This window comes from Notolabrus celidotus, chromosome 23 (genome assembly GCF_009762535.1).
Source record: "Notolabrus celidotus isolate fNotCel1 chromosome 23, fNotCel1.pri, whole genome shotgun sequence".
Lineage (NCBI taxonomy): Eukaryota > Metazoa > Chordata > Actinopteri > Labriformes > Labridae > Notolabrus > Notolabrus celidotus.
The window spans coordinates 19,470,143-19,494,516 of NC_048294.1; the positions used below are offsets into that span (position 1 = coordinate 19,470,143).

A 24,374-nucleotide genomic window follows, 5' to 3' on the forward strand; every position below is an offset into this window, starting at 1 on the left:
ATAAGCTGTGTCCAATTATATTTTGTAAGAAAAGTGATGCAAAACCTTGGAAACATTTGGTGTAATAAGTTTGTTGTTCGCATAAAAAGTATGCTTAGTGTGAAAAGACAAAACTGTGTCAGGTTGAAAATAGTAATGACATCATGGTGCTTTGTGTTTTGCCTTATCGTACTGGTGCTGTCTCCAGAAATGATTAAAGAGGGATACTTACAGCATGAGTTTGAAGCACTGGGCCACTTACCAAGCTGCACATTTCAAGGGTTTAGAGCTGTGAGTGGACAAAAACAAGTACCTGTCCTCCTCTTATTCACTTTTTGGCGGGCGTATCGCACAGCTGGTATCAATAAATCATTAGATTAATGTTTTGAATTTCTACGGTTAATAGAAGACAAAGGAAGACCTGTGTTATCACCTAGCTCTGTTTCAGTTCATGTCCTCTTTGTGTCCTTTTGGAGCCAGGCCGACATCGCTTTCGTCTTATTTTCCTTCACTTTAGGGAGCTGCGAGTTTGCATAAATTTGGCATGATAACACACAAGTGAGCGTCATACAATGCAAGGACAGGAATAGGTACTGACAGCTGGTAAAAAGTCTCAGTATGTCGAAATTAGACGTGGTGGCACTGTGCACCAGAGCCCACTGGATTAGAGCGAAGGAGGTACTGATGGGACTTCACCTCGGCCGGTAATCTGTGGAACAAAAGAGATTACACTCACTAGTTATCATTTATCAAAGTGTAAACTTTGAAATTCTCAGGATCCAAGAGGTTAAACAGTCTGCCTGATGTAAAGAGGCTCTGGCCATCGGAGCAATCATCCTCAGGTTCAAATCACAACCTCTGCCTTTTGCCACACTATTTCCCTCTCTCCTTCATTTCCAACTCCATCTACTGTCCTGCCCCCTTCATAAAAGCCCCGAAAAATATCCCCTAGAGTCTGTGCTACCTACAAACTGTGTATACAATCTCAGTCCAAGTAACCTTATAGTGCGTCACATAAAAGAGATTCCTTCTAAGGAATTTCATTAAGCTATCCGTACTCGAATGTCCCCCTCCTCCTGAAACTCCCAAATACTTTCCAACAATAAAGCATTTACAGTGCAGGATCAGGTAGGCTTCAAGAGGGACAGAGTTTCACCTCTCCACAGTCTCTTGCCAAAGTGTGTGTGCAGTGTGGGGAGGGGTTCTTGGCTTGGCAGACGTCTGTGTGGGCACTTTTCTGCTGCTGTATGCAACCATCCAAAAAAACAAAGGACTTCTTGGAAACAGGGAGGCTGGCATCAGTTCGGTCCAAGCGCCTGGGGAATGTTTATGCTTGATGGCACACAGCAGGCTCTTCATTTCCTGTGCCACTGCGTCATCATGGTGGGCTGTGGTGACTGAAAATGAGCTCACGCTGCTCTGTAAGGATGTCAGAGAGCTTGAGGTCACGCCGTGGAGTGGGCGGTAATAGCATGACTAAGGAAATGTGTCTCCGATAATGCTGAGTGCTCGTTTGTAAAAGGAGGAGGGATTGAAGACGTTTCTGCAAAAGGAAGTGGAAGGCAATGATTCACACATTTATACTCACTGTGCGAACGTGTACAGACACGCTGGAGACTCTCCTGTGTGTGTGTTTGCTCTGGACGTGCCAATCTGTCAAGTTTGTTTTCCAGCAAGAAAAATTATTCATGTCTGCATAAACGTGGTCGCTGGTTGTGTGTCTGAGCACGTGTGTTGTGCATGCACCTCCAGAGTTGCAGCATGTGAGGGTCTTTGACTGCAGCACTGTGGCAGGCCCCCCACACACCTCCAGCCTGATTCAGAGCTCACAGCGAGTCTCTTCATACGGTGGCTCAGGACGGTATATGAGCAGTGAGGGAGAGTCTGCAGCTGCATCACCTGAGAGTCAACAAACACGTCCAATAAGATATTTAGGTTTCCTGTTTATGCTTTTCATGGGCTAAATTTACCACGTCAGATCTGTGATACACACAGGGACATGTTTACCTGCAAATCAGTCACCTTTTAGGAAAGTTTGGGGGTCAGTGTAGCAGAAACCAACTGCTGAATGTGATGGAGCAGCTCTGTTAAACTTCTCGTCATCTACACATCTTAATGATGCTTAAATGCAACTCTGCACGCTTCTATGTTTCAAACATTTCTTTCCCTACAGCTTTTACTTTAAAAAGACAGAATGTCTTTCTCTACATCTCCATTTGCTGACGTGTTGTTCTTACAGCCCACACATCACTCATCCCCTTGTGTACTTCGATTTCAACAAGTGGGATGTGAAATACATCTGCCCGGTTCTGTTTTTCTAGTTTAAGTCTTCTCTCCGGGGTCAGAACATAAATCAGATGCCCGGTTTGAGAAGTGTAAATCCAGAAAAGAAAAACAAAACACTCGACCCTCCAAGGAGCCGCACTGAAAACAGGTCAGACAGAATCTGTCCAGCACTGACCGTCAGTCAGTGTTTAAGACTGACAACCTGAATTCAATCAGTAGAGACAAGTTAGTGAAGTTCAGATGATATTTATTTTACAAAACTTTGGTGACATTGAATTTAAGAGGTTGCATAAGATGCCTAAATACATTCATGATTTATTTTAGGGCTGGGCGATAATTCGATAACAATAATTATGGTGATATAATTTTTCTCAATATAAATAAAACAAATGTTCGATAAAAATTTGATATAAATAAACCTGTAACTACACCCCCCAACCGCTGGATAGGGGGCGCTAATGAGCCTTAAATGCTAGTTGCCACCCAACATTAACAGAAGAAGAAGACTGCATTGAACAGCCAATCATGTCACAGGGTGAGAGGTAGGCGGGGCTTAAAGACGTTTGGAGGGGAATGTAAACATAGCTGCACGGAACTAAATCCAGCTACAAGCTAACAAACCATCTGGTTTCTTCAACTTTCACTCAAGACCAAAAATCTGCCTTTAAATGTAAAATAAATTATGATTTGGTTTTATTGTGATAATTATCCATATCGACTGATATGAAATATTTTACTGTGATAACATCATTTTCAGTATCGCCCAGCTTTAATTTATTGTCAGAGTTTCTTTGGTGATTGAACTCTACAGGGAGATCGAAGGGTGTCTGTCCTTAGTGGCAACAAAACCTACACAGCAGGTGATGTTATTAATAAAAGTATTAAGGCTTAGTTCAGTGAACAAAATGGCATTTATTTTGAATAAATGTTTAATAAAAAGGAAGAGCAGTGTTAGGATAAATTGGACTGTAGACCCTAAAGTCATCATCTGTAGTTTTTCTTGTTTCTGTATTATACAAAAATAAATATAAATATTTTAGAGGATGATAATTATATTTTTAATGATTTTATTTGTTGTTTTTTAAACTTTGACTTTAATTAGTATTTTTTATTCAAGGTGCATGTTTTTTTTTGTTTGTTTGTTTTTTTAAGTACAGACTATTTGCTGATCTTGATAATTCCTGTGTCCTAACTATTGCTCTATTGCACCTTTTGCCCCAAGCATTGACCACAACTTTGTCCAATCACTAATACATCCTCTAAGATAAGTTAAAAAGATAATAGAGATATGATTTTCAGAAAAAAAATCTGATTAAGATAAATTTGGAAAGAAAAAACTACAGAGGAGGCAAAATGACAGTGTGTAGATGTAGTCGAGTATTACCATGTTACACTTCTCTAACAAGACCACACCCTTGTTCTCTATAATTATATTTTTAGTAAGACCTGCTGTAGTACGGTAATAAAACCACATCATTGGACATCAATAAACGAAACCACGTAATAGTAAAGTTAAAATATTTTTATTTAAGTAAGTTGAAGGGTTGTGGTAAGGAGGGATGAGTAGGGGTCAAGGTAATTAGGGATGAGTAGGGGTCGAGGTTAGTAGGGATGAACAGGGGTCGAGGTTAGTCGGGATGAGGAGGGGTCGAAGTCTCTGAATAGTCAAGTACAGAGGATCGAGAATTAGGGGGGGAAATGTTTTAGCTTTGTGTCTTTGGTAAAGATTAGTAAAGATATTATAATTACCATAGGCTAATCATAGTACTGTTTACTATACAGTATAGTTTGATGTGTAAAATAAGGATAGTCCAAGTGAAGTCACCCACAGATATCTACAGGCACTACATGTCACCTTTAATGCACCATTATTTGGTTTAATGGCTGTAACCTAAGGTCACATAAAGCGAAACAATGGTGATGGTCGCCATATTGGAAATGCTGACCCAAGCCAATATCAGCTTCAGTTTTCAACACCAAAGGATGCTGCTGAAAACACTCTCCTGCTACCTGCAATCATCCTAATTGGGTTTCTTAAGCATCAAAAAAGAAAAAAAGAAAGGCATTTGATGAAGTCCACCTTTTTGCAGAAGGTGTAATACTTTGTTATATAGACATTTTGCAGGTTTTAACTTGCCAAATAAGGAGAGTTGCAGTCATTTGGAACCAAACATGTCAACAAAAATATTTAACAAAGTACATTTTTTCATTTTTCAGCACTACGGTTGTGTTTTGGTATTAAGTGTCGCAGAGATATAGATAGATCGAGAGATTTTCGAGTCGCACGTGAACGCATCGCCACAGAGCGTAGTAAGGGGAACTGCATGGAGCAGAGGACGTACACATGGACCTGCCTCCTCACAGTCTCGATCTAGAGTTAGCTCTCAGTCCTCAGTGAGCTCTGAGAGTCTGACAGGATGGAGGACATCTGCTGCTGTGAACTCAGTGCACCGGCTGCTGCTTCACTGTCTGTCCGAGCTGTGGAGACTCTGTGCGCCTTTTGACGCAAAGCTTCACTCCAGTAGGATGATGACAGAGTGGATGAACGCAGAGACAAACATTTAGTTTTTTCACCTGTGCGGGTTTACAAGAGGCAAAGAGTGTAAAAAGTATCTCAGCAGCTGTTCAGGAGATGTATCTAACTTTTTTTCCAATGCGTAAACCTGTCAGCGGACTCTGCAAAGGACTGAACACGATGAGAACCCGATCTCCTAGCGCCTCTGCTCCCCCTGATCATGAGCCCCACGCTCCGGCGCGCCCACACCGGCCCACCGAGCAGCAGTGACCGCGCCTGGAGCTCCGAGTCCGGCTGAAACATGTTCATCCTGTGGGTCCCGCTGAGTCTGTTCCTGAGCTTCATCATTTCTCAGACGTGGAGCGTTCAGTTGTCGTGGGAAAACTGGAGCGCGCAGCAGCGGAACGGAGGCAACGAGTTCAACAAGCCGAGCTCTCAGCCGCACATCGTGTTCATCCTGGTGGATGATCAGGGCTTCCGGGATGTGGGGTACCACGGGTCTGAGATCAAGACCCCGACCCTGGACCGGCTGGCAGCGCAGGGAGTCAAACTGGAGAATTACTACGTGCAGCCGCTCTGCAGCCCGTCCAGGAGCCAGCTCATGACCGGCAGGTATGGTGCAGCTTTCTCAACTTAAATCCTTTAACAACCAGAATTTATCAAGGAGAGAAATATCTGTTACAGGGTGTTTTAAAGCCTCTCGTGCATCTTCTAAAAGCTCTGAAAAAGAAAGTCAGGCTTTAAGAATATTGAGACATTTATAAGAAAAACTTTTTGTATGTGGTCAATAGTCAAGCAATCATTTATCCCTTGTTATATCCCATTGTTATGGTTAGTTGCTGTTTTGCATTAAGGATCCTCCACTTGTCTTTACTTTCTCCTGATAATAGATATAAAAATGTCCTCTCTCTTCCTTTGCAATATGCCTCTCTGACCAAAGACTGCAAACAGAGTCTCACCTTTGACCCAGTCACCTGTTGAGCTGAGGTCCTGATGCTGCATCCAGCAAGACAAACAAACAGCCTTTAAACTGCTCGCTTCTTTAATACAGTTTGTATCTAACATCCTGTTGCAGAATCAGAAACCTCTAAAGGATGTTTTGCGTTCAATGACTCAGCAAAAAAGTGTGAATCAGCAAAGGAAGCTAGTTTGTTCTATCGGTGTCACTTGGTATGAAGTTGTGTGTGCATGCATTATCTGGATGCATGAAAATCTTAATCAGCACAGCATGAGGACCACACTTCTGTTAGATCTCCGTCTGCAGAAACGCTCGTAAACTTCTTTGAAGGTTTGCAGAGCAGCTGAAGCGTACACTTCCTAAATCTGCATGTTCAGCTTGAACTCACTGACAGTTTACAGAGGATCATGATTAAAGCTGCAGGCAGGGATGTAGCAAAAAATTATGGCACCATGTACAGTGATTCTCATCGTCCCCTACCTGCATTGATAGCCGTTCATTTTTTAATCCAGGACAGTTTCTCGATGAACCACAGGCTGAGATTATTTTATAATAAACTTGTTGGAGATGCATTTCAAATATTGAGAGAAAGGAAAACTTGTATCCATTAGAGTAACATCTTAAGCACTTTTAGTTGTCTGGTACGCTTTACCATAACTTCTAAATTTAACCCTTTGTCATACCAGTACATTTTCACCATATCAGGACCTCTCACCAGCTGTCAGTACCCTTCCCTGTCCTCTCCAGATCAGACTTTCTCTTGGCAATTTGTAACAGCATCAAAAAATACAATGCAAACTTGCAAGTCTCTGCAGTGTTGGATAAACAAGGATAAAGAAGATGTAAGCGATGTTAGCGAGGCTGCAAAAGAGCAAAAAGAGGACGCAGAGCTGGATGATGTTGAGTCTGCAGAAATTAAGAGTGTAATACTGATGATTCACTGATACTGGCCGTGCTATACACATGTCAACAAGTGAGTAAAAGGGTCCCTAGAAAAAAACCTAACTCTATAGTTTTGGCTCTACCAGGGATTTTAGACCTCTCTTCTCCCCCATAAGGCCGCCCTGTGTCCAAAACACACATTTTTTCTCTAGAGGATTGAGAATCAGGACTTCCATAACATACAACACATTTTGTTTGACTCTTAAACCAGTTACATCTGATGCGCGGATGTTATGCTGCAGAAATATGTTCAGATCTGACATCTATTACAAATAAACCTCCAGGAATTCTCTGCAGGAAAAATTAGGATTCCTTGAAGTGCAGAACTCACCTGAGAAACGTTATAATTTAATGTTTTCTTCTCCGTCAAAGTAGTTAAAAGTAAGTTATACTGCAATCAGGAACTTCTAATCCCATATGTGGCTCATTTATTGCTGTAAAAAGCAGTGATGATGGAGCAGCATTATCTGCTGTTAGTCTTAGTGAGCCCAGAGGACTGCCAGGGATATCAGAGGGCGACAGTATCACGGGGGGTCAGCTGTGTCAGGCTTTGTACTGTACTTACAGTATGTTTCACATCAGCAGTTTCCTCTTTCTGTGCATGTAGCTCTGCAGGGTTCCCCCCTCACACACACCTCCAGCATCTGTTCCCCTCCTCTGCTGAAATGAAGGAGGCCTGCTGGGCTCCACCGTCTGTTGGCAGGAGTCCGAGAAGATAATGAGAAAAGTGCCGCCACCTTCCTGAAACCTCTGACTGCAGCAGAAAAGTTAGCTTACATCTGAACGTCCACGTGTAGATTTAATGATGGAGTCCTAGAGGAGTGTGTGTGATAGAGAGAGAGAGAGATAGAGAGAGAGAGAGAGAGAGAGAGAGAGAGAGAGAGAGAGAGAGAGAGAGAGAGAGAGAGAGAGAGAGCTCCATCCACCTGTGTGTTAACATTAAAGCATCATCTGTCTGTCAGCTGATGATCACTCTCTCTTTCTGTCACAGCTGTACAGAGCAAATATCAGCGTGAGTAAAGAATCAAAGCGCTCCATAAAAACCTGATTTCACTTTTTATGAGTACTTCTAACGGGTAATCAAAAAACTGGAACCTCCTGTGTCTGAGCTTACCTGCATGCTCTCTAAACATGATCATATTTATTCAGACTTTGTGTCCTTTAGTTGCTCGCTGTAGATGTTTTCTGCAGACTGTTCTTTGTTTCTCTGCATGATAATCCGGATAATCAGGTTGTCTCTGCCTTAGAAATGACTGAACATAAAGACCAGATCCGTGCTCAGTGCGTCTCTGATCCGTCACTGCACCGGATCTGATAGGTTTCTATTCTAGTCAATGTGGTAACTTCCTCTGGATCTGCTCGCCGGAGCCCTCCAGATCAGATACACAAGACTTGTATTTTTGCCAGATGCCGGAGCACGACGCATCAATCTCAACAGAGCAGATAGAGGAGGACGGGAAGTCAGGCACCAAAACAAAATGAAAACATCCGGTTAATTTTCAGAATAAAACACTCTGTGTTATCACCAGATCGTATTTCACTTAACTACAACAAAAAAAACGTCATGATGAGCGGAGCCAGGCCTGGAGTCAACAGGTGAGAGGTTTTCAGTGGACGATAAAGACAACATGGATATAGCCTCTAGCTGTTGTTACATTACCTGCTATTATTATCTTACTTACAGCGTGTGGTTCAAGCACAGAACCGGGATTGGTTCTGTATATCTGATCTGGAGGGCTGCAGCGTACCGGATCAGAGACGCAGCAGGAACACAACGGAGCTGATCCAGTGGAAGTTAACACATTGACTAGAAAAGAAACCTATCAGAACCCGGATTGGTTCTGTGTGATGAAAGTATTAAAACTGTGACAGATGTAAAACTCAAGGACACATTTTGATCTAATTTAATATTTTCTACTGGAACAAATCTAAATGAAGCAACATGATCCAGACATTTGGGAACACAGCAGACTCTTTAAAGTTTAAAGTGTTCTCATATTTTGAAGCAGGGTACAAATAGAAACAGAGATCTGACCTAAATGTAAAGTGTTGCAGTGTTTAGTTGTCTTTCTTTCGTTCAGATGCAGAAACATTTTAACTTTGCCCTCTTTCTGAGACAAACCATTGCTTGATATTTCTCATAATCCCAGAGAAGGTGAGGGATTGGATTTTTGTGCGTTAGCATAAACTCCTCTCTGTTTACTCACCTCTGCAAAAGAACTCTCTATGAATCGATGTGTTTCTCTAAACTCTGGGTGAAATAAAACCCTGGCATATTTGTAGAAACAGTCGTGAGCAGCTGCTCTTGGAACCGCAGCGAAGCACTTTCAGCCTTCCAGGAACGGGAGCTTGGGAACTGATTTCTCCTGGGAAACTCTCTGCATCAGAAAAACTTCAGCCTGTTTTTTCTTAAGCCGCTCTGATGAGATTAGCGGCTTAGAGTCAGAAGTTTCTTTCAAGTCCGGAGTTGTTTTGCCCTGAAACCCCATTGTGCTCCTGCTGATCCTGACTGATGAAGAGCGGTGGATTTGCTGGGACCAGGGCAGAGGTTGGAGCACCAAAAATGTCAGATATTTTCTGCGACTGAAATATGACAGAGTGAGTTACGTCCCAGTGCTCCTGAACCTCTCTCTGTGTTTTGGGTCCTTTATAATTATCTGATCTCACGTCTGGAGTGTCAAAGCTGAACGCTCCTCATCTTTAGAGCCATGACATCGTACCTGTCCAGACAAATCCTGCATGTGATTCTTTTTGTGCATACCTCAATTCTCCTCTATCAGGAGCTAACTCTGTGACTCTCTGTGTCTCTTTCCCCTCAATTGGCTGCACAACAAGAGGCAAGACTTCAGTTTATACCCACAAACTAAATCTGGCTACATTTACATGTCAGACAGTCGAATCTGAACTTCACACATGGTCTTAATCTTGTCCTCATGGTTAACCTCATGCAGCTTCCCCGTTGGCTACAGGTGTTAGCATTTTGAGAAAGGGCCCCTCTGGACGCCGCAGGAGCTCGATCTTGGTATACTTTTCTTTAAGTGGATCAAAATTAAAAACCATCAGGGCAGAAGTTGTTCTTCTTTTTGCAACAGCAGCTCTGTCTTTTCTGAAATATTAGGACTGTGTGATGTCCAGACAAAGATGTCCTTTTTCATGCTCCAACTTGCAACTTGAGGCCCAAAAATGGAGTTGAAGTTGAAAATTTGGCATCTATGATGGAATTCTTATCTGCACTTAAATGCACGTTTCTGCTGAGTCCTTCTTCAAAAGTAAGCTTTTAATTTGCTGATGTCCAGGATCGTTCTTTGAGTTGATGTTTCCCCTTTTTCTGCTCCGTGCATGGACTCTTTCCTCCTATGCTATAGATTTTAACTCTGAAACTGGAGCATTTTCAACCCCAAAGTCTTGTCACGTGCCTTCAGAGTCTGCATCCATAAGCAGAAATCTATTTATAAGAGTGACAGGAATCAAAACAATTAGTATTTTTCCTTCTGTCACAGAGAGCAACAGATTCCACCTTATGCTCTATCGTGTTGTCCGATGCAGAAACCCAGGTAACTTTTTGTAGTTTTTCTTGACTTTCTGACACATTTTAATGCCTTTATTTAAAAATGGTGACTTGCTGAACATTATGGCTAAAGTTGGAGAGGTTTGAGTTAAATCCAGCAAATCGAACAAGGTACGCACTTTCAGACGTTTCTTTTGCAGAGATCGAGACTGACCGTGAGATTAAGTTGCATTTGTCTCCTCTGCGGTATGCAACTCTACATTTGTCTTGCCTGATAGCTTAGCCACGGTAGCCACTTCTTATCCCACTTTGCATCATCACATGCAGCCCAATGTCTCTGCAGGGTTTCCAATACCATCTGACGTAGCGTTTCCTAAATCATCATCACCTGTTGAAACACTTGTTTTGGTTTTTCACACTCATGAAGGAGGAGAAGGGATTGTGAGCATGCCTTTACGTGCACGAACTTTACGTTTTTTAATGATATGAAATAATACAGTTACCAACTGAGAAGTAAAACAAATACAGTGACTTTAAGGTTATATTGACCACCCCTACATTTATGCAAATCACAAATATGCCGATAAAAATGGCTTCGATAGCAACAGGTTAGTCACCAAAGTATCTGAGAGTTAGCGGGCTGCAAACACATGATGACGGAGCTCCTCAGTGTCAAATTCTCAATTTAAGATATCAGAATTGATTACGAACGTTGCAGTTAAGCATGTTAAACTCCAAAAATCTGGGCACAGGTTTAGCTTAATGGTTAAGTTGCACGCAACTTTCGATTCCAGCCTGTGGCCCCATCCCCGCAGGTCATTCCCAGTTTCCTGCTCTATCCACTGTCCACTCCTCTCTAAAGATAAAGGTGTTTAAGCACCATAAATATAACTTAAGACTCCAAAAATCTATTAACTCTAATCTAAACTTGTAAAAAGGACACAAATAAAAACTTTCGCTGGTGAGATCGTTAATTTCCCTGTACGCGCTTTCAGACGCCTGCTGAGTCTGCAGCCAGCCACTCTTTAAGTGCTTCTCCAAGGCAAAGCTTTCTCTATCTTCTATAGATAACTCTGACTCTGACTCTGACTGGCTACAAGCTACGGCTAAATTGCTCACAAGTCATCACCGCTGCACCAAATAACAATTCTTTCAATACAAGACACACAAGACACAGGACAAACTTGTACATTCATTTGTTTACATCACTTTTCTGCACGCATGTTGTCAATAAAGACCAAAAACGAGTCGTAGCATTCTGTTTACATTCCACTGAGGGGACTGGCACATGCTACAGCGTAACGTTAGCAGCTGTGCCAACTACTGCCGTATGCTGATGATCTACCAGCATATGTTGTTGCACGCAATCAGCTAATTTTTGAAGGAGCTCTGTGAGTGAACCTGCAGTCATCTTAGTCAACTAAAGAGAAACCTAAGAGTCTTCATAGGTCTCATTTATCGCTGAATGATCTCGTTTTCATCGAAAAACCAGAAGATGAAGAAACGTGAGGCGCTGAGGAACAGACCCCAAACAATGACAGTGAAATGGCACTTCTTCTCTCAGAGCAGCTCCTCTTCACTCCTCCTCCTACTTACTTCCTCTCTCCATCTGTCCACACTTATCTCAAACTCCTCTTAGCCTCTCACTCACCCTCTCCTTGTTGTTACAGACATCTGTCACCTCCCTCTCTCCCCCCTCACCCAAGTGTCACACTACGCTGTGTTGTGCAACGAGGAACCAAACAATGAATGAGTGTTGGAGTGATGACTCTGGGAGGTTTCTAGAGAAGGGAAGAGTTTGTTTGTTTGTTTGTTGACGAAGAAGTCTCAAGAAGAGAGGACCTTTATTTCCATGAGGCTGAAAGAGGAGAGAACTGAAGGTAGAGAGTCAGAGATACCAGGAGAGCAAATGAAGAGCCTGCTGAAAGAACAGGCTAAGTAAGACGAAGCACTCTGGGCTGACTTTGATTAAAAGCAGAGCTGCAGAGCTGAGGCTGCTTATTCGAACCACATGTCGGGAGGACGTGGAGCAGCAGCACGAGACCAGGCTCAGGTCTGGGCAACACGTTTACTCGGGGAACCTCCAGAACCTCAGTGGCTGGAGCGGTGGCCAATGCACTTGTCTTGCGGGACTTAGCAGTGATTTGAATTTAATGGAGTGTGTGATTTGTTGGCCTTGTGGCTCAGGGGTTGAATAAACATGCAGAAAAAGATAGCGTGATTGCAGATAATGTTTCTGTTTTTACTGGAGGAATGCAGCAGCAATCTTAGAACGATAAGATAAGGAATTCTGGAAGTGTTTTCTTGTGTTTGCGTGGTTTGAACCGTGCAGGATACAGGTTGCAGAGATGTTTGACCTCTGAGTTGCTGCTGCAGCTTTTTCATGCCCCGGTTGGTTTAAAAGAACCAATAAATCAGTCACGTCGGACATGTGGAAGAACTGCAGGGCAGTAGGGATCTCCAGAGGGCAGTCGTTACTGAACTCATTATTTCAAGGCCTCATAAATACTCAAGACCTCGAACCGTCCTTCAGGTGCCCCAAATCCTACAGAGTCGTGCCTGGTTCTCTCGTCTGTCAAAGAGAAACAACACAGAGACACTTTGAACATCACTGCACTCCACCTTTTGCCGTCCTCCGTCACGACCCAGGGCAGGTTTGACTGATTTGTGGAGGGATCACAGGCTGCACTTAGCATGACATTCTCATTACACGGCTGTAACCTTTCGGTATGTGAACACCAACAAACCTGCAGGAGCTGCAGAACACGTGAAGGGGTGGACGCTTACACACACGTCTTAATACATCTGACCATGTACAGTATGTGGTCTCCATCTTTCTTCTGTCTTTTCCATTTACGCTGGACGATGTCTTTTCCTCTATGCTCCCTTGGCGTCAAGACAAAAGAGTCCGACAAATAAAAATAAATGGAGGAGAAGGCCAGATGTGGAAAACGATCTTCGTATATACGGAAAGAAGATTGAAGATAATGGACCGTGGAACATCCAGAAGTCATTTCATGGACGTTAATGTGCTGTTAACAAGGCTGAAATCACCGTGTGATACACTCATGGAGAGACGGGCTGGGCGGGCAGGGGAAGGCTATTCTCAAGATGATTTTTCACGTGAGAAAGGAAGCAAAAGAAACCAGAGTGACTGTTAAAGTTAAAATTTAGGTATAGCATGCTCTTAAGTTCTGTACAAAGATCTCAGACCGTCCTCTGCAGAAACAGGACGTCAGGAGCGGCTGCAAGCTGAGCTGACGCTAACATGTATCCCCCAATTTTATTTGAGGATTCAAAAAAATAATACTTATTCTATGATTGCAACATGTAAACAACAACAACAAGCACCCAGAAATACTTTACCCGGAAATAAAAGGTTCCTGTGCCCACATTGTTGTCTGTGTTTCAACCTCGGGCTGAAGTCCCGGGTAGATTGTGCAAACCAGGCCGGTGACGTATGGAGAAACAAAAAAAGTAAATGCACTACACTACCAGACCAGTAGAGGGCAGTAATGAGCAACACAACAGTTAGCCTGTTAGCATGGAAGAGACTCAGCTGGCGCTGTTTAAGATGGTGCTATATTTCATCACAGATGGATGGCAGAGATTGGCCGGTGTTTTGGTTTAAACCGCAACCCTGTTAACTGCCGACTTTCAGCCAGATGCATCCCTCTTAAACGTCTTTGGACGATCATTAAATATCTGATGAGGATATTTTAAAATCTTAATAAAAAACTAAATGAGGATGCATTCCCAGCAACTCCCTCTGTGTTTTGACAGCTGTGTAAACTCCCCGAACACTGACACGTTCAGCTGAAGGTCTCCAGTTTACAGGGTCACTTTTAAAACTCTAACACCGGGAGAGACGCATTTGTGGTGGCCTGAAAAAAGACTGCTGTTACAAGCTGCTAAATCAAGTGAATCACAACTTCTTCTTCTTTTTCTGAAAGAACACACACAAAGAAAAGACAGAACAAATAAAAACAAATGAAAGAAAGAGAAATCAAGTGAATCACAGATGTGTGTGATGTTATTGTGGACAGCAGGCAGAATAAAAACACTGCAGTTAATCTACCAATCAGACACGTTCAGCATTGCAGGCCCTGCCCCACAAAGTCCAGGGACCTTTGAAAAGTACTACACCCCAAGCAGGGACTTTCCGGGGGAGATTAACTACCCCTGAACTAAATTTAGACCCTGATCCAAATTAAAATGTAGGTAGTTCAGGGGTTAAGTCCATAGTTCCGGGGTAAAGTTCCTGCAGTCGAAGAATGCCTATAAAGCAGATTACAGTTTGAAATGTGTGGTTCTTAGATGCTTCGGCGAACACAGGCCATGAGGATGGGCTGCAAGCTGATCTGCCCTCAATGATCTGAGCTTCGTTTTGTGTCCCTATTTGGTATGCAGAGTGACTTGCTGTAGTTGCATTAATTTTAATGTTACAGGCTGTTAGATCTGTTCACGTAGAGTAAATAAGTATCCACATCACAGTCCCATGTGGAGTTTTTTTATCACCCGGCTCATGTGGAAAGTTTGGAGAGATGAAATAAAGTTTATTGGATGTTTTTTGGATTCTTCAACAAACCCAGCGGAGCAAATGAGCGCCTTTGTTTCTTAATTTTAAAGGAACACGCTGCTCACGCCAGGATGGTTGATGTTGTTGTCCTTCCCACAAACACATGTTGCCTTCATCCCCATCTCCTCTGACTTCATTCAATCGCCTGTTAATGACAGACCCACAATGCCCCTCTATCCCCCAGCGTGCACGCTGCTGGTTGGGTTTCAGAGCTCCCCCTGCGTCGACCACATAGTGACAAGAAATTCTTCTCATCGCCTCATGAAACCAAGCCCATAGCCGCTGTGGTCTCATTCTGAATTCAGGGACCTAACCTCAGTGAATAGAGGTATCAGATTCCAAACTGTGCCACGTTATTACCCTGATGAGTTCAACATTTTGAAGGTCCTGGGAACGGGCATTAAACTCTGTGGGAATCTTTGCTGCCAAGCTGTAAACATTACAACTTCTTAATTTCACTCCAAATGTTTCGGAGGCATCAAACCCAGATGGCGTTTAGTTTGAGTGAAGCAGGAACACGGTATGATGAACCCAGAGAACAAACTGATCCATCCAGAAGGACTCGGCCAACACTTAGACTGATCCTGCACAAAAACACTGATGGAGCCGGTCAGTGCTCCTGCTGCAGAAACACAAACTCCATTATTAAGCATTCATGTCATTACTTTTAATACCTACAAATGCAGGATGATGGCAGTGCTCCTTTTTGGTGCTGTTGCAGATTTGCAAGATCTAAGTTGGGCCCTAAGATCAGACTTCCACCAGATCCATGTCCAGTTCGTCTCCGATCCACTGCGGTCCAGCCCTGTGCTCTCTTGTCCATCAACTCCCACCAGCTGTGTTTTCAGAACGCAGCACGGAGCAGGACTGCCGGACAGCTGGAGTCATGTGACTGAGGTTTTCCCGCGGTAACCACTGAATCAAGGATTCTCCTCCTCCTCTCCTCATCCATGTTGTCTTTCTGGTCCTCTGAAAACCTCTGACCTGTTGACTCCAGGCCTGGCTCCACTCATCATGACGGTTTGCTGTTGTAGTTAAGTGATAACACAGAGTGTTTTATTCTGAAAATTAACCGGATGTTTGCATTTTGTTTTGGTGCCTGACTTCCTGTCCCGCTGCTGCTCTGCTCTGCTCTGCTCTGTTGAGATTGATGCGTTGTACTCCGGCATCCAGCAAACATAGAAGTCTTGGGTATCTGATCCAGAGAGCTCTGACCTGCCAGATCAGAGACTTGTTGAAATATATTTTATGTGTTGGAAAGTGAACCTTATTTCTCTCTCTTTATAACACAGAAGTTAAATAAACTCCACTAAGTGAAACAGAAGCGTCCATAAACATGCAGAAATAGGAGCTGATGGTCGGCACAGCTGTGTGACATTTCCCTGGTGTTTAGTGAGAGTCCTTCTCTGTGATTTTATGGCAGCGGGTGCTCTGTTCTCTGTATTGTTCCTGTGCAGGAAGCTTCAGTTCTAAATCATCGGGTTTATGGCTTTGTTTGGAACGTTGCACCCATCGCTTGGTGGTGAAACCCTTATAGGACTCGTACTCTCAGGGGGCAGCAGAGGTTTTCTGGGCTTGACCACCTCCTGGATCTCCTCCAGCTGAAACCAACTCTCCTGAAACCTAAACCAGACTCTTATTTTCCCTCCCGGTGACAGCTTGACGGCACACCGCTAACCTCAGAAGAGAGCAGGGGAGGGGCAAAGAGAGAAGAAGGGGAAGAGGCATCTGGCAGTACCGGTCCCAGCGTCTCCTGGGTATCTTGGTTTCACTCAGAGCAGACAGACGGAGATGAAGTCAGACCTCATCGTGCTCCTCTTCTGAGAGCGTCCTCCAGAGTCTCAGCTGGGTTTCCTCCCTGTGGGCCAAGAGCACAGTCGCTCACAGTCTCAGTGATCATAAAGCTGGCTGGGTTGATTCAAATCAGACCTCTAATCCCACAGCTCAGTGTGAATTGATTTCATTCAGAGTTGCTGAGAGTAGTCAGGGTTCAGTGTGACGGCTGGGTGTCCTCTGCAGAGAGCCCTCTTAATCCTCAGCTGCATGAACCAAAAGTGAACAGAAAGAGAGCTGATGTCTGAAAACACTCTGGTGTATGATTAGACGGCAGTACTGGCAGTAGCATGTTTAAGATAAGATATTACTTTAGCTGCTGTTATCTGGAATCTGTGCGTGTACGAGATGCCAAAATTGTCTTCTAGTTATTGAAAAAGTTAATGCAACTACTGTTTTGTCCAGAAGATACCTTTAAGATATTTTTCCAATGTTTGAATGTGAAACCAAACTGGAAGCAACAATGAGTGCAATAACTGCATGCAGGCTGTCAACTCAGCTTCAAAATAACCTCAACAAATATCACCGTGACAGAGGTGAAGAAGCCTATAAGAGCTTTCTACGCTGGGTATAACAGCCAGTACAGTCAACTTCACTACCAGCTTACAACATGGTGGTACTAGGGCTGGGCGATAATTCGATAACGATAATTATCGTGATATCATTTTTATCAATATAAATATGACAAATGTTCGATAAAAATTCTATATATTTAAACCTGTAATTACACCCCCCAACCACTGGAAAGGGAGGGGGCGCTAATGTGCCTTAAACGCTAGTTGCCACCCAACATTAGACAGAAGTAGAAGAACAGCCAATCATGTCGACACTGTGCCTACTCAACATTAAATTTTAATTTAAAACACTTCATTATATATACTTTCAGGATGTGGGTAAAGGATCTCATCTTACACAAAAACCTGCTTCCTGTTCGCACTGTCAAAAATGAAGGATTCAAGAAGTTTATCAGAGAACTAAATCCAGATACAAACTAACAAACTGTCTGGTTTCTTCAACTTCCACTCAGGACCAAATATCTGACTTTAAATTTAAATGAAATAATGACATATTTTTCAATACCGCCCAGCTCTAGGTGGTACAACACCTTCTACCACTCTTCTGTACTTAAAGTTATAGCTGCAACTGATTGTGTTAAACGATAAAGCCAATGTGGAAGTGCAAAACACTGCAGTACCTCAAATGTCCACTTGAGGCTGGCTGCAAAAGGACAGGAAATCCCTTTAGGTCCTGTTTTGAATTACTCATCTTTACAGCTTCATACATGTTCACAGGCTGGTTCATGAAACGGGTTTTGTTATATCGATAATGTATGTGCATCTAATGTGATTTGATTCAGAGTTATACATACATTTGCAAAATGAGTAGGTGGCTGACTTAACTGACAGTTGTAGCTGTTTGTCAGTATCTTAAATCCCCACCTTTGTCAGGTTGAGTTCACATTTCCAATATGACACTCGCCATCATCAGACTTAAAAAAAAAACTCTTCAGAAACCAATGACGTCACTGAGACTACCTCCATTTTTTATACAATCTGTTGTTATGGAAAGCTTTGAATTTGCAAACTTTGAATTATTAAGCAGCTGTGGCCCAATAGTTGTGTGGGTTGTCTCTTAACTGCAAGGTCTGATTCCCAGCTCCTGCAGTCTACAATGTTCAAGTGTCTTTGGGGCGAAACTGTGAAACTGGCACCTAAACTAGTCTGGATTACCATCAGTGTGTTGATATATGTGTGCAAATGTGACATGTGGTGTCACAAATCTAGAGAAGCACTCTGTACCTGCAGCCAATTTACCATTTGCATGAAAATCCGCACCACCATGCTTTTCTTAAAGATGCACAAGGTTAACGAGGACAAAAAAAAAAAAGGGACAACCTCAATCGTTCAGCGACATAGTTTCAGACAAATCTTACTGTGATTAAACTTTTGTCAGGCTTATCATGGAAGCTTCTTCATCACTCTGTCATCATCATTCATCACCATGTGTCTGAAGAAATGTACCAGCGCTGAGTTATTGATGATGTGGTGGAGTGGAAGAGGGAGCATTGTGAAACTAACGGGTGGAGACTGTTTACTCTGAGTTATGATTCATCAACACTTCTTTAAACGCCTGCAGACACACACAAGTGTTTCAGAGTCCTTATGTGCAAAGTTGAATAAAAGTCCATCACCCTTCGGACACATTAACCCTTTCTTTAAAGATGACTTCATATCACATTTCCTCCAAACACAGCGTCCGTCTTTCACTCATCAGTAGTTTTGTGTTCGCTCGCTGCAAAGATGGCCACCACAGCATCGTTTGCTCTAGGTCACAGCTCTGTTTCCTGTCAGGTCTTGAGTGACAGGTCTTCTGTTTTTGCTCGGGGCTTCCACCCTCACCTCTCCTTCTTCTGGTAGATGGACGTTTTATATTACTCTGCTCTGATACACATGTAGGAACTCTGCTGTCAGCTCAGACGTGTTTGCTTTGGCCTCAGTGCGGTGTAATTAAGACGGGAGACGGATTTATCAGCGTGTATCATAAACACAGAGATTCTGTCTGTTACCAGACAACCTAATGTTTTTAGACCGTCTGTGTGAGGAGTCTTTTGTGCAAGGATCTGCTCCTCAGCTTTTTGATTAGCAGGATATCAGCAAACGTACAAACAATATATAGATTAACCCATGCAGGAGGGCTGATTATATCATCTGGACCTCTTTTTGGAGGGAATCACTAACTTCTTCGCAGATTGCGCAGATCGCAGCATTTTCTGAAATGTTGTTCACTAGAAACAGTGTAATAGTAGTTTTAATAGCATAAGTTGAACATGTTATGCTGTTAGCTCGCATAGCTCACACAAATTTCAACACCAGAATATTCAGTTTTTACTCTCATGATGTGCACAAATTACTCTTTTCATTCACCTGTCTGAACTTGTGTATGCAAGTACCAAAAGATGCAAGGCTGGTGATGCTAGTTGGAGCAGTGCTAACTCACAGTGAGCTCCTGTTCTGGTTTCCATTACAAAAAATATGGTGTACAGTTCAAGGTAGCTGCACACAAGCCCTATCAAGTTTTCCTCCACTTCCAGATGAATGAACCTCCACTAGTCCGTTCTTGACATTAAACGTCACCAGAGGATGTCCATGCTGATTGGCCATCAGAGCGTGAATAATTAGATAAAGATCAGTCTCACGAATGAAGCTGGTGTCACGTTGAACATGATGTGAACATGCGTATAACTCGCTTCATTCGTGCAATTCGTGTCATTCATGTTGCCCCACAACAACTTGCGTCTAATCGCGACTTCACTTTGACATAACATTTAATTCACCTGCAAGAATGATTTGACCTGCAACATTAGTCAGTATCATCAGGGCTTGGTGCTGATGCCATCGCCCAAGATCCACGTCGACAGCCATCAAAACAACTGAGCCCTCCACCACCCTGGCACTGGGAAATGAAAGGCCCTAAGCTGTAGTGTTGCATGACATACAGAAAGTTTGATAGCTTGATAGTCAAGGTGGCTCGGGTGTTGGTGTTTTAGAGAGTTGCATGTTCCGCAGATAGGATGAACTACAATTATATGTGTCTCCACTAGGGGGCAGTAAGAGATGCATATATTTTGGCATTACAACAACACTCCTATGCATAGAGCTGCAGAGAAGGTCACAGCAGTAAGCCTAGGAGAAGGCTGTGGAGCTAGCAATGCCATCATCAATCCCAAAGTTTCACTCTGGACGTTATTTAATATGAGTTTGTTAGACGTCACTAAACTAAACTGCAGATTCATTTATTTTGTGTTAGGTATTGGATACATTGCTTTCATTAAGAATGTGTAATTAATCAAATCTGTGGATTTCTGTTGTTTGTGTTGCAGGTATCAGATCCACACAGGCCTTCAGCACTCCATCATCCGAGCAACCCAACCAAACTGCCTTCCCCTGGAAAACGTCACCCTGCCCCTGAAGCTCAAGCAGGCTGGATACTCAACCCACATGGTCGGCAAATGGCACCTGGGCTTCTACAAGCGTGGCTGCCTTCCCACCCAGCGCGGCTTCGACTCCTTCTTTGGCTCCCTGTTGGGGAGTGGGGACTACTACAGTCACTATAAATGTGAAGGGCCCGGTATGTGCGGCTACGACTTGTATGAAGGGGAGGAGGCTGCGTGGGAGCAGGACCGCGGCATGTACTCAACTGTGATGTTTACACGAAAGGCCATCAGCATCTTAGCCAATCACGACCCTCGCAGACAGCCTTTGTTTCTGTATATGGCCTATCAGGCGGTGCACTCCCCGCTGCAGGTTCCTGAACGCTACCTCGAGCGCTACAAGGGGATCCCAAACCTGCATCGGCGTAAATATGCAGCCATGGTGTCCTGTTTGGACGAAGCTATACGCAACCTCACGTTAGCGCTGAAACACTATGGTTACTATGACAACACGGTCATAGTGTACTCCTCTGATAATGGCGGCCAACCATTAGCAGGTGGGAGCAACTGGCCTTTGAGAGGGAGTAAAGCCACTTACTGGGAGGGAGGGATCAGGGCGGTGGGCTTTGTTCACAGTCCACTGTTGGTGAACAAAGGGACAAAGTGTCGCTCTCTGGTGCACATCACTGATTGGTTCCCCACACTGGTGACCCTCGGGGAGGGGACGATAGACGAGGATCTGAATCTGGACGGGTACGATGTCTGGGAGGCCATCAGTGAAGGACGCCCGTCTCCTCGCCAGGACATCCTTCACAACATCGACCCAATCTACATCAAAGCCAAGAACGGTTCGTGGAAAGCTGGGTACGGTATCTGGAACACGGCGGTCCAGGCTGCTATCAGAGTGGGCCACTGGAAGCTCCTGACGGGGGTTCCTGGTTACAGCGACTGGGTGCCACCTCAGACCTTCTCCAACCAGCGGCTGACCAATCGCTGGCACAACGAACGCGTCCGCTGGGACCGGGGCAAGTCCGTCTGGCTCTTCAACATCACAGCAGACCCTTACGAGAGGGTGGACCTTTCTCAGCGGTTCCCTCACGTCGTGAAGAAGATGCTGATCCGGCTAGCGCAATACAACAAGACTGCAGTGCCAGTACGCTACCCAGCCAAAGACCTGCGCTCTAACCCTCAGTACAATGGGGGCGTGTGGGGACCCTGGTTCAAAGACGAGAGGGAGCAGCAGGAGGTGGAAGAGAGGTACAATTACCTGTTTCACAACCACCTGGGAAAAAGACGGTGGAAGAAGAAACCGACGAACAGGAAGCTGAAGAGGAAGGTAGAGGAGTAGACTGTTACTTTTGTGAAAGACTGAAACACAGCTTTTATTTCTCAGGGATTAACACTTTGTGTTTCCGGATTCTCTTCCTCACATGTTTTTCATGTAAGTTTGAACTTGACTGCAGTGAATACTGAACTAAAACCATGCAGACAGACCTTCTTCAAACGCCTCAAGTAGAGCCCGACTGATTCCTCTGCATGTTTGGTCTGCAGAGGTCTAGCACAGATATTTGGGTATTGGCGTGTGCACAATGGAGGAATTGCAACACATCAGAGAAAGAATCAATATGGGTTTTCAAATCAAAAGTCTTAATAATTTCAGAAGCAAGACTCTAAAGAATAAAAGAGGCCTTCTTCAGTTTCAGTTTCACACAAAAATTGAATTCTTCATCTTTTTGCACATCAGTACGGAGCTCCTTTGGGTAAAACACGTACTATTGACAAGTACCTCACACAACTACGCTTTAAATGAGATGAACCGTTCTTCTAACTCTAAAAAGTTCCGTTTTTTTTCTTCACATTGGTCCTAATACTTCATCAAAGTTTTGTGACAGATGCCGATAAAAACATATCGTTTAGGTCAACTTAGAAATGACTCAGTTTGTCCAGCAGAAGGCCCTCTAACTTATCTTAGCACTGTCTGCAGAGCATGCAGCAGATTAACAATGAGTAAATGCTCCGTATGATGAAAACAGCAGCCCTGTTAGAGAGTTTGCACATCCACATTAGTTCAACTTGTTACAGAATCCATGTAGACGAGGTCTTTTTCCATTACTGTACAAAGATTGAAGATAATCTATGATCAGTCGGGCTCTATCCGTCAGAGAGAGACATCCTCTCCTTCAAACACTACTGTCATGCCCAGACACAACTGAAACCTCATGTTACTGTTCGCGGCATTCAAAGAATGTTTATTTTTCTAGCTCGTGTTGCATGCTTGAACTGTTGTCACCTTCTGAATTGTTCTGTAGATTCTCTCGTAGAGTAGAAATGTCTTTAGACGGTTGCCATAAATCTTGGTGACAGAGGAATAAAGTGAAACATAGTTGTATTATGTTGATGATTGCAGCGATACCGTATGGTGGAAACAGATGTAGGATTTATGTGACGTGTGAGTAGATGTATGCTGGTTTTATAAGCACAGACTGTCCGAACCTTTTAGAATAACAGATTGTGTTCCCTCTTTTAGATGATGTCTGGTCTGGCACCGGGCCAACCTGAATGTAAGACAAACTAACAAAATAAAAGCCCCAGACACAAAGCTCTTTGTCTCCTTGAATCCTTCAGCCTCAGTCTGGTTTGTATTTATAACGACAGATTTCCTTTATTCTAATGACAAAACGACTTTAGTAGCTGGAAAAGTTTCATATTTACAATCTGACACGCAGCCACTGAGCACATTTAATCATGGAAACTACAGTAAAGTGGGATCTGAACGGTGATAAAGACCTAATTGCTTTCTTGCCTCCTCAGTCTGTGCACGCAGCAGGAAGTTGGGATCCAGAAAAAGTAGAAGTGGACTTATTAGTGATCATAACTTACAATCTGTAAAAACATGCTTCTCGCATGTTGCTCAGCACCGATGCAAACAGTCCCAAAACCTCCAAGCTCAAAATATTGTTGAATAATTTGAACCGTTTGTGAGGTTTCCAGAGAGATTATTTGTGTAATTTATTGACCAATTAGCTGTTTTAATGGTGCTTAATGACTCTAAATGTTGAGTCCTTTAAAAGATTTATAGCTGCTGAAAGTGGAGCATGCTCTGTTCTGTTCTTAGTAGAACTGTTATTGATATAACCAGCTGATAACGGGCTATCACGCGCTACGATCTACACTGATGGAAAAACTTTTTGAGACTCTTCTGCAGCGGGAAAGATTTCTTGAGGGGAGTGATGTCTTAATCTACTTTATCGGACACAGCATGCTCCTCATTAATTGTTTACAGTATTTTCTAAATCTCCCAGCATTGTCTGTAGCACATGTAGCATGTTGAAAATCACAACTGAGTAGATGCTGATCTGAAAAAGATTTGTTACAGCCCCGTGAGGAGTTTGTAGCAGGATGGAATCAAAACTGATGCTTCTTTATGACCTAAATGAACAAAGAAGACCATCTTTATTTCTATTTCTGACATTTAATGCCTGAATCTGATGCTACTAGGGTTTATTGTGTCAACGAAAATATTGATAAGTATGTTGATAATTGTGACAATGAAAATTGTGGTGTTCATAATACCCTGACAAATAATGACGAGGCAGATCAGCTGGTTCTGTTCGAGCAGACGAGCTGTTACATCATTCTTTGTTTTCCTGTTCAACCAATCATTTATCTGCAAAAGCACGCTGCACAATCTTCTTTGCTACATCTTTTTCAGCGTCATCGGAGGATTTCTGCCCCGTGCACTTTGGTAAGAAGTTGGTTTTATACAGACTATAGTAAAAAGCCCAAACTAGCTAACCATTAGCGATCTTATCAAAGGCTATTCAAATCTACTGCTGGCAGCTG

At 43.3% G+C, this 24,374-nt stretch overlaps 1 protein-coding gene across 1 annotated transcript; it reads left to right on the forward strand.

The window, feature by feature from the left end:
* Nucleotides 1-3,899: 3,899 nt before the first annotated feature.
* arsj (arylsulfatase family, member J) lies at nucleotides 3,900-23,130 on the forward strand. Its single transcript, XM_034675989.1, has 2 exons — nucleotides 3,900-5,392; nucleotides 20,481-23,130. Exons 1-2 carry the CDS (start codon nucleotides 5,082-5,084, stop codon nucleotides 21,877-21,879), a joined length of 1,710 nt encoding a protein of 569 aa, XP_034531880.1. The 5' UTR covers nucleotides 3,900-5,081; the 3' UTR covers nucleotides 21,880-23,130.
* The last annotated feature ends 1,244 nt before the right edge of the window (nucleotides 23,131-24,374 follow it).